Source organism: Pituophis catenifer, unplaced genomic scaffold (genome assembly GCF_029215685.1).
Source record: "Pituophis catenifer annectens isolate HBS135680 unplaced genomic scaffold, rPitCat1.0.hap2 SCAF_1, whole genome shotgun sequence".
In the NCBI taxonomy this organism is placed as follows: domain Eukaryota; kingdom Metazoa; phylum Chordata; class Lepidosauria; order Squamata; family Colubridae; genus Pituophis; species Pituophis catenifer.
In genome coordinates, this window is record NW_027256881.1 from 237872439 (window position 1) to 237882943 (window position 10505).

A 10505-nucleotide genomic window follows, 5' to 3' on the forward strand; every position below is an offset into this window, starting at 1 on the left:
ATCTATGTGAAAAGTCCTCCAGGGTTCCGACAGCAAGAAGGGGATACCTGGTTTCTACACAAAAGTCTTTATGGTCTGAAACAGTCTGGTTTAATGTGATACTTATGTCTTAGTGACAAACTAAATTCAATGGGCTTTATTAAGTCCGAAACTGATGAATGCGTGTTTACAAAAAAATCTGATAATATGTATGAGATAGTTCTTGTTTATGTTGATGATATTGTTTATATTGGTCCAAATAAGCAGGAGTGAGAATTTTGCTAAAGCTTTGCAGAGATATTTCACATTGAAATCTTTAGGTCATGTTAGCATTTATTTAGGTGTTCAGATTGACAAAACACTGAAGGGGTTTAGTCTTTCACAAGAGGATAAAATAGAGCAAATTTTGCATCATTGCAACATGAAAGATGCTAATACAGGACGCATACCCATGCAAACAGATTTTCACAACTTGACACATGAACCAAGTCCTGAGTTCGAGGATCAAACACTTTATCATTCAGTTATTGGGTCACTGTTGTATATTAGTAGTTGGACTAGGCCTGACATTGCACTTAGTGTTAATTTTTTGTCTCGACACATAGGTTAGGCAAAACAGTTTCATTGGACATGTGTTAAAAAATTATTGAAATACCTAAAGCACACTAAACATATGAGGTTATTGTTAGAACCGACACATACTGATCATGCAGAATTATGTTGTTATGCAGATTCTGATTGGGCGAGTGACAAGAAAACATGTAAAAGTACTTCAGGTTATATGATATTCTTGTTCCTGTTTATTGACATGTGGGAAAACAGAATTTTGTTTCTTGTTCATCTACTGAAGCTGAATATGCTTGTGTTTCAGATGCATGTAATTCTCTAACATGGTTTAATGCTTTGGTCACAGATATCTGGACACACCCGAGCCAACCAATCACCGTGATGGAAGACAATGAATCTGTGGTTTATATTTCTGAATCACAGTTCACGGGTTCTAGGTCCAGACACATTGACATCCGTTACAAAAATATAAAACAATTAGTGAAACAAGGTTTTGTAAAATTGCAGTATGTTCCTACACATGATCAGATTGCTGATATGCTCAACAAACCGCTTCCAGCAGCTCAGCATGAGTATCTGCGTAAGAAGATGTGCCTTATTTGATGGTAGTACCTGATGTCCGCTCAATTGACAAAGAAGGGGTTGTCACTGCGTTAAGTATTTGCCAGCTGAGCATTCATCCTGAGATTTATGGTAACTAGCCTGAGAGTGTTATCATGTCTCTATGGCGATAGAGATAAGACTGGTTGTGTGAGAGCTACTGCGCATGTCTACATTCTTTCTTTCCTAACTTCCTGATTTTCCTTTGTCCGTCTGTGTGAGATAAAACTGCCGGTAACGATGTAGTTAGCTAGTTTGTTTTACTTTTATAATAAAATGTTTCTTAGAATATATACTTCGGGTTTTCTTTCTTTTAGAGTATGCGCCATGGAAAACAAGGTCCAGTCACCTCTAATTAATTACAGTTTCCCCAGGGAAGCTGATTCACGCTTCGACAATGCTGCCTCACTTTATGGTATCAACTTTCCTTCCTTCCTTCCTTCCTTCCTTCCTTCCTTCCTTCCTTCCTTCCTTCCTTCCTTCCTTCCTTCCTTCCTTCCTCCCTCCCTCCCTCCCTCCCTCCCTGGTGATCAAGAGAGCCATCTTCAAAATCTCCATATTTGCTGTTCTTGAGGGGCAATTGTTTCCCACACACATCTTCCCAGTCCTTTCCCTATCTGAAAGCATCTTCAAAATATGGTCCATAGGTGGTAAATAGAAAGAAGCAGAGCAGGCAAGATCAGAATGAAAACATTGGAGAATGATAGACTAGGCACACCGTTTCAGCCTTGGGAAAGATGAAAATGTGTCGATTAAAGGTGTGTTTAATACTTTCCCAAATATTACCGACTATTTGAAAATTACCTAAGGGCTCTTCTCTTAAAGCCCTCCTCATAGTCACATTCATATAAATGTCCCTTCACTTGTGATTATTTTAAAAAGTATACAGCCTTAATCACATTGCCCCAAAACCAAGTCCTATCCTGCCTCAGCAATCTGGCTGGACAGCCTTTACTGGTTTCATATGGGATAATTTAAAAGCAACAATGGGTGTACTCCTTCACCTTCACTTCCTCCCCTACCAAAGATCACCCATTAAGAAGAGGAAAAAAACCAGCAACTTTATTCTTTATTGAAGGGTGGAGTGGTGCTGCCTATCTGAAGGCAGGTAGCTGGGATCCAGGATTAGCCACTTTTCAACTCACCAGAGTGACAGGATAGAGCAACTGTGCCAGTAATCTGTCATTCAGTCTATTGATGAACAGGGTGTTGTACTCTTTGCATTGGCTGAAGCAGAAAAGGACTATTTTTCCCTTTTCAATGAATCCTTTCTCCTTCTTTCAGACCTTCAGTAATAAAGTCCCACGAAGTATCTTGAATCTGAGTCAATTCAGATCTTTAAAATTATTATAGCAGTCTTTACTTTTGTTCTCTTGTTCTTACTGTTTTTATTTTTATTATTGTTATTGCCATTAGTCATGGATTGTGAGCCATTAGACATTTTAAACTCTGCTGACTCATAGTTGGTATTCAGGTTCATGAATATTTAACTTTATCAGAAAACTTCAGTTCTAAGTAGGAGTCAAATGTTCTTCTGCAAATTGTGGGTGGGATGTGGGATACATATTTGAGATCAATAATCACTGTGCAATGATTTTTTTTGTTATTACTATTATTAATACATTACAATATTTTATCAAAAACAGAATTTTGCCACCCTGATTCACAATATTGGCAGTAAAATCACCTGAAACAACCTTTGATGGCTCAGTGTGGATTACATGCTTTGGTTGCTTCCAAGAAACCTGAGATGCTTTGATGGAATCCGTATCTGAATCGAAATCCACATTATATTTTTATCAAAATATAAATAAAGAAATATTTATTTATATAAAAGACTATAAAAGATTATATCACTTTATTTCTCATGAAAAGGATGCTATCTAAAATCTATTGAAATAAAGACATATTGTTTGAATGTTTTTTTAAAAAATTAATGTGGATATTGTTTCTCATTTTTGTTTGGATCATTTTAATTGCTGTTATTGCTATTATTATTAAAAAATAGTTTCTCTCTTTCTTCAACCCCCCCGCCCCACCATATTATCAGCTTCTAAGATTGTCTTGTTGTATGATATACATTGTACTTATTAGACGCACTCCTGCTTGAATTTACTACATAGACTTCTGCTGTGAATGTATACTACTAGTTTTGTATTGCTGCATAGTCTCCAATTTTAGTCTCCCAATCCTGTACTACTCAGCAGGGTTCTCTTTTCAAATGCTATTTTTATTCATTTATTTACTTATTTAATTTTTATGTCTGCCCAATTCAACCAAGTGGCTCTAGACAGTTTACAAGTCTACAACTTTAAAATAATCAAAACAAATAATGCTGTAAATTCCAAGTGTCATTGCATTGTGGGAATGGGTGGCAAATAAATTTAATAAATAAATATTTTTTTAAAAAAACATTAAAACAATAAAAACACTCACAAAATATATATGAATATAAACAGCAGCCATGATGATTAGTCTGCTAATAGTGAAGTCAACTGACAGGATTCTTATTCTTCTCACATTCCAAGTACATAGCCAAGTTTTTAGAGCTTTGTGAAAAGCTAACAGGGTTGGGGCCATTCTGATATCTGAGGGGATATTCCATAAGGCAGGGGCTAGAGCAGAAAAAGGCCCACTTCTAGTTCCTGCCAGTCAGCACTCTTTGGCTGATGGAAGGATAGAAAGTCTAGGAGAAAGAGGTCCCTCATGTAACTTGGTCCCAAGCTAAATGGATTCTTGACACTGTTGGCACACACCTTCATAAACTGTGAGGCTTCCCCTTTCCTTCTGGGATCAAAGATTATATTATAAATATATGGGACAACCAAAAGAATATGTTTTAAAGGATAAGCATCAGATTTTTAAAATTGGCAATATAAAAAATATTGGTGGGCGTCATCAAGTCCTATGGTCTTATGAATAGTTCACATATGTTTGGAAAAAATATTTTAACATATACAGTATAGATAGATTTATTATATGTTATATTAAATTATAATCCAAAATTGTGGGATAGAATTATTTTCAAGCGATATAGTTTATTTGCCCTGGATTGTTCCTGAGGGAATCATTTTGAGAAACTGGAAAATGGGTATTATTTCATTATGAAGGGCAGGATTTAAGAGATATATAACTTATTTGTTTTTGAAAAGACAATCATACCCATTAATGCAAAAAATATTTATTCTATTTGTTTTCCTTTTTTTTTTTGCTTTTTTGTAAATATTCTGTAAGTAAATAAATAATGATAATAATTTAAAAGGATTCACTATGATCAAATATACTTTTTGGAGTTTTTTATTCTCGAAAAAAGGCCCTGAGATAAGTAATGATTGCAGCTAAACTTCTAAGTGCCCTCAAGGTGGAAGATGATTGTTTGGAGAATTCAGGAAGTCTCAGGGGTGATTTTTCACTTTTTTTTCCCTTAGGTGAAATACCCTATGGAAGATTTAGCAAAAAAAAAAACAAAAAAAAACCTTTTGGTAGTAACTATAATATTCCCACTTCATATCATCAAGAGGGATAACTTAATCTAAGTGCTTCCATGGGGAACTGAGGCTGCCTAATTTGAAGGAGAGATGTGAGCACTTTATTCACGAAAGCACAATGTTCCCAAATAGGTTGATCTGTTGGCTTGTCCAACAGATATAGCAGGAAAATATACTCAGCTTCATCCAGGTAAATTTGGTATATCTGGGAATAATTTAGGTAGATGTCCAACAGGATACTATTGTTATCGCAGCTAGGATTTGACCAACGCTCTCAAAGCCCTTTTTGTCACCTCTGATTGTCAAGGGTCTCAGAGCCATGCACCAACCCATCCATTCTCTATTTGTGAATACAGAAAGGTGTTCAAAAGTGGTTCACTTTTCCGGTTTCTGCTTCCCTCCAGAAGCAGTCATGTCCATGGCAGTCACTTTTTCCAACCCTTCCTCTAAAGGAAGGTTGGAGTCAACCGTGCCTCTGACAGGAGTCTTAGAATGGGAGTTGAAAGACAAAGTCCAGGTAGAGATCTGAGAAACGACAGGAAAAGCTGTTCCCAGTACATCTTTAAAATATTTAATTATCTAAACTGTTGATTTCCATGAAGTGGAAGGAAAGGGGATCTAAGCAGAAGATGGCAACCCCCTGATGAGATGAGTCTCAGGAAGAACCTTGGCTGACAAACGTGCAGTTGCACAAGGGGAGGGAGCGCAGATCTTTTCTTCTGCTCCACAGAATGGGAAAAAAGGTCCTTTCTCTGCTGTGAGATTTCTCTTGATTTTCCATTTTTTAAAACAAAAATATTAATCAGGGTAGATTCCTTGTCAAACTTGGTTAAGCTTCTGCTATGAATATATACTGTCAATTTTTCCATTGCTGTGTATTCTCCAATATTAGTCTTCCAATCATATTTGGTCTGCAAGGTTTCCCTTTTCCAATGTTGTCCCAGAGGGACTCTTGCCACTGTCAGCATATTTCTTCATAAATTGTGAGGGATTCCTTTTATATTGCTAGGATTATACCTAATAAAAATATTTGTGTTTTTAATTCAAATTTTATTATCAGAATTTTCTCGATATATTGATGTATTTCTTTCCCATACTATTGAGTCTTTTTGCACATATGTTAAAATGTTAAAATGTTCATTGTTTGTTGTGGCAATTCCTATATTTATTGTTGTACAATTTGTTCATCCCTGGCAATTTGTAAAAGAGTTATAAACCAACTATCAAACATGTTGAATCAATTGTCCCACAAATTGTAGCTTGAGATCAATGTTCTTGATTATTATTATTATTATTATTTTTATAAATCTTTCAAACTCTGACATTTTCCCCAGGAGCCTTTCTTCTGCTGTGAGATTTCTCTTTATTTTCCATTTTTTAAAACAAATATATTAATTAGCGTAGATTCCTACTTCATTATCCAATTCTTAGTGCATTTTAATTTGTTTCTTGTCCCTATGTATAATCTTGTATATGTAATCAGTTACCTCTTAATATAATTATCCTTGAAATAGAGTGATGTTAGTGATGCTAGTAATGCAATTGTTGGACTGGTCCTTGCATTTAACAAGCTTTTTCATCTAATATATCCCTTCAGATTCTTATCTTCTTTGTCCCAAAGGTGCTTTTTTCAAGAGGCAACTAGTCTTTCCATAAAGTCCAGTTGCCTCTTGAAAAAAAAAGTACCTTTGGGACAACCATGACCTGGATGACTGAGAATCTCCATAGACACTTATCTTCTTTGGTTTCCTTATTCCATACATACCTGTGAATGAGCTTGCTTTTTCTCTAAGAAAAGTGTTTCCCCAACCCTCATCATTGATCCATAACACATACTTGGGATGCTAGGAAGCTGAAATGATAGACATATGGAGAGACTAATCCAAGCATGGGAGGCAAAATGGAAGAAATGGCTGAGAGGCAGGATGCAAGCTTGACATTCTGTCTGATTTTTTTACTGCCTTTCTGAGGGCATGTGATTTTTCCTTAAATCTGGATGATTACCTTAGGGTATCTTGTGAAGTGAGTGAGATCAGCTGGTATCTTTAAGTGGTGCAAATGGATCTAATGATTGCTTCTCCTGGGTGCTTTGTCAGTTCACTGAGCACAGGTGTCTCTTGTCTATGGGGATTATTCAGTCATCCAGGTCATGGTTGTCCCAAAGGTGATTTTTCAAGAGGCTTCTTGGTTTCCAGAAAGTCCAGTTGCCTCTTGAAAAAGCACCTTTGGGACAGGAGTCTCTTGCTTTGCTTCAGAGTGGCCAAGCTACATGATTGCTCACTGATAATAAATGGATCCTCCTTCCAATTTGTTATAGTTTGCTCTCGTGATAATATGGCATAGTAACATGGCACCAATTGTAGAAAGTTAGCACCCGCCCCTCTCCTAGAAGAATGAAATATTTTGAGAAATATTAAAAAGGAAGAATATATTTCCCTGAATGAGAAATGGAGAAAAATGTTTTCTTAGAGGGAGAAAGCAGCCCCCACCATCCTTAATAGGGCCCGCAACTTGGGTGTCCTCCTGGATTCCCGGCTGTCTCTGGAAGACTATCTGACGGCCGTGACCAGGGGGGCTTTTGCGCAGGTTCGCCTGGTGCGCCAGTTGCGCCCTTTCCTAGACCGAGATGCCCTTCGCACGGTCACTCATGCCCTGGTTACTTCTCGCTTGGATTATTGCAATTCCCTCTACATGGGGCTGCCCTTGAGGTGCACCCAGAGGCTCCAGCTGGTCCAGAATGCACCCGTGCGGGTTGTTACTGGAGCTCCCCGTTACTTCTGTGTAACACCTCTCCTACGCGAGCTGCACTGGTTACCAGTGGTCCTCCGGATCCACTTCAAGGTGCTGGTACTTACCTTTAAAACCCTACATGGCTTAGGTCTGGGGTATTTGCAGGACCATCTCCTACCCGCCTCCCACCGTCCTGTCCGCTCACACAGGGTTGCCTCCTCAGGGTACCGTCGACCAGACAATGTTGGCTGGCAACGTCCAGGGGTAGAGCGTTCTCTGTGGACGCTCCTGCCCTCTGGAATGAGTTACGCACTGAGCTTCGGATGGTGCCTGATCTCCGCTCCTTCTGTCGAGGCCTAAAGACTTGGCTGTTTCAACAAATGGGCTGAGTCTGATTCTTGGGTTTTATTATTTATTTGTCCCTGTTTTAATTGGTTTTAATTAGGATTTTTCTTATTGTGTGTTTTTTAACTTATGTTCGCCGCCCTGAGTCCTTTGGGAGAAGGGCGGCATATAAATATTTGTAAATAAATAAATAAATAAATAAATAGCCCACAGCAGATGTCAGCACTTAAGAGATAAAGAGATAGATAGCTATATTCATAGGCAAAAATTCCCTGCAGCAAGGTCTGAACAAAAACAAAATGGGATTAGCCCTCACTCAAGATGTTAATTTGTCTCTTTAGCTCAGCATTTTGTAGCCCAAATATGCCCATCCACTTTCTGGAGAGCTTAAATGTCCTCTTTGCCAAAGGGTTTCACTTTATGAGCAAGAGTTGGCTGTATTTTAACTATTTTAATTCCTCAATGTGCTCTGGCACCTGCCTGATTTGTAACTCTGTGTTGCAGGTATTGCTAAGGAAAAGGAAGGTATTCAGGCAGAATGGTTTAGCTTTCCAGGACAGCTGTGACTCATTGATCTTCAGTGTGTATTCCCCCATTTCTAATCTAATGATTGGTATTTAGGGCATCTTTTTGCAAGCAAAGAAGCTTTTTGTATTTTTGTACAGATAATCCTTGATTTACAACAGTTCATTTAGTGACCATTCAAAGTTACAAGGGCACTGAAAAGTGACTTATAATCGTTTTTCACACTTACAACCGTAGCAGCATCGCCACGGTCATGAGAGGACGGGTGAGGCGAAGCACCCCTCGACGTAAGTGACATCTAGTTGGCCATGCCCATCCAGCCACGCCCACCCAGCCACACCCACCCAGCCAGTCATTAGGGCAGAGAACCGGTTGTTAAAAAATTTGCAGCCCACCATTGTCTTCTACCCAGTTTTCACCCGCCCCAATCTTGTTAACAGTCTGAGCCTGTCTCCAGAAAAGATTAGCAGACTTCATGGAGTGCTTTTAAGCAATGAGAGCCTTATGTTGTCCTTTTCTTATAAAGGATGAATCCTGTAAATGTATTCGGAATGTTGAAAAAGCAAAAGTAAAAGTATTTGGGGGCAAAATTGTCAAACTCATGCCAAATATGTCAGAGAAGGGGGAGTTCAACACATCATTCAAAATGTTAGCAAATATTCTCTACTTCAGGTCTGAAAACTGCCCAATTTTGACTTCTCTTTCTTTTGTAAACAGGTTGTGCTTATGAAAATGATGGAAGTGGAAGGCAATTGGACATTGCTTACCGATTTTATTTTGCTTGGGTTTACAACAGACCCATTTCTTCGCATTATCTTCTTTGTGCTGTTCTTGGCCTCCTACATCCTAACACTGACTGGGAATCTGGGCCTCATGACCCTGATCTACCTAGACTCCCGCTTGGACACACCCATGTACTTCTTTGTGGGCAATCTTTCCTTCCTGGATGTCTGGTACTCCTCAGTCTACACTCCTCGGATCTTGTTTGACTGTTTGTCTAAGAATAACCACATGTCCCTAGCTGGTTGTGCAGCTCAGTTCTTCTTCTCTGCTGGCTTGGCCTACACTGAATGCTTCCTATTAGCCTTCATGGCCTATGACCGCTTTGTGGCCATCTGCAACCCACTCCTTTACGCCACTGCCATGCCCAAGAAACTCTGCATCCAGCTGGTTGTAGGAGCTTATGCAGCTGGCTTTACCAATGCAATTATACACACTGGCAACACTTTTCGGCTACATTTTTGTGGAAACAATGTGATCAATCATTACTTTTGTGATGGGCCACCACTTCTTAAAATGACCTGTAATGACATAGGTGTCTATGAACTCATTGTGGCTGCTGTATTGGGTTCCAATTTGCTAGTAACCACAGCTATCATTGTAAGCTCATACATTGGCATTGGAGCAGCCATAGTTAACATCCGGTCAGCTGCAGGGAGACGCAAAGCCTTCTTCACTTGCTCAGCTCACTTGATGTCAGTCTCCCTCTTCTATGGTTCCATTCTCATCATGTACCTCACACCCAACTTTCATCACACTCCAAATTGGGACAAGGCAAATGCATTGTTTTATACTGTAGTCAACCCTCTGGCCAACCCTTTCATTTACAGCTTACGTAACAAAGATGTGAAGGCAGCCTTCAAGAAAGTCTGGGGGAGATTCACAATACTCAAATGAATGCCATTGATAGTCTCTTTCCCCAGATTGTACTTCAGATGATTTAAATCTATACTGTCAGCCTTCCTTCCTTCCTTCCTTCCTTCCTTCCTTCCTTCCTTCCTTCCTAGGTGGTCAAAAGATCCATCTTCAAAATCTACCGGTATTTATTTTTCTTGGGGTGAATTGTTTCCCATACGTCCATCTTCTCAGTCCCTTTTCCTACCTGAAAGCATTTCAAAACATGGTTCACAATAAGGGAAATAGAATAGAAACACAGCAGGCATGATGATAGACCTGTGTGGATGAAACATGTGCTTTATTCTCTCCCAAACTCTATCCAATATTTGGGAATTACCTCAGGGGTGTTCTCTTAGGGCCTTTCTCATAGTCATATTCACATTTGTGTTCCTCCATTTATTTAAGAAAGTGTACCAGCCTAAATTGCATTGCCCCAAAACTGAGTTCTATCCTGCTTCAACATTCTGGCTGGACAGTCCTTACTGATTTCATATGAGACCATTTAAATTGGTGTATTCCTTCAGCTTCACTTCTTCCCCAACCAAGGATCACCCATTAGGAAGAGGGGGAAAAAAATCAGAAATTATTGTCTTT

At 38.9% G+C, this 10505-nt stretch overlaps 1 protein-coding gene across 1 annotated transcript; it reads left to right on the forward strand.

Annotated features, from left to right (window-relative positions):
- The first annotated feature begins 8960 nt into the window (after window positions 1–8960).
- On the forward strand, window positions 8961–9911 carry LOC139327460 (olfactory receptor 9G4-like). The gene has a single exon (XM_070957296.1). The coding sequence runs from the start codon at window positions 8961–8963 to the stop codon at window positions 9909–9911; it is 951 nt and encodes a 316-aa protein (XP_070813397.1).
- Window positions 9912–10505: the final 594 nt, after the last annotated feature.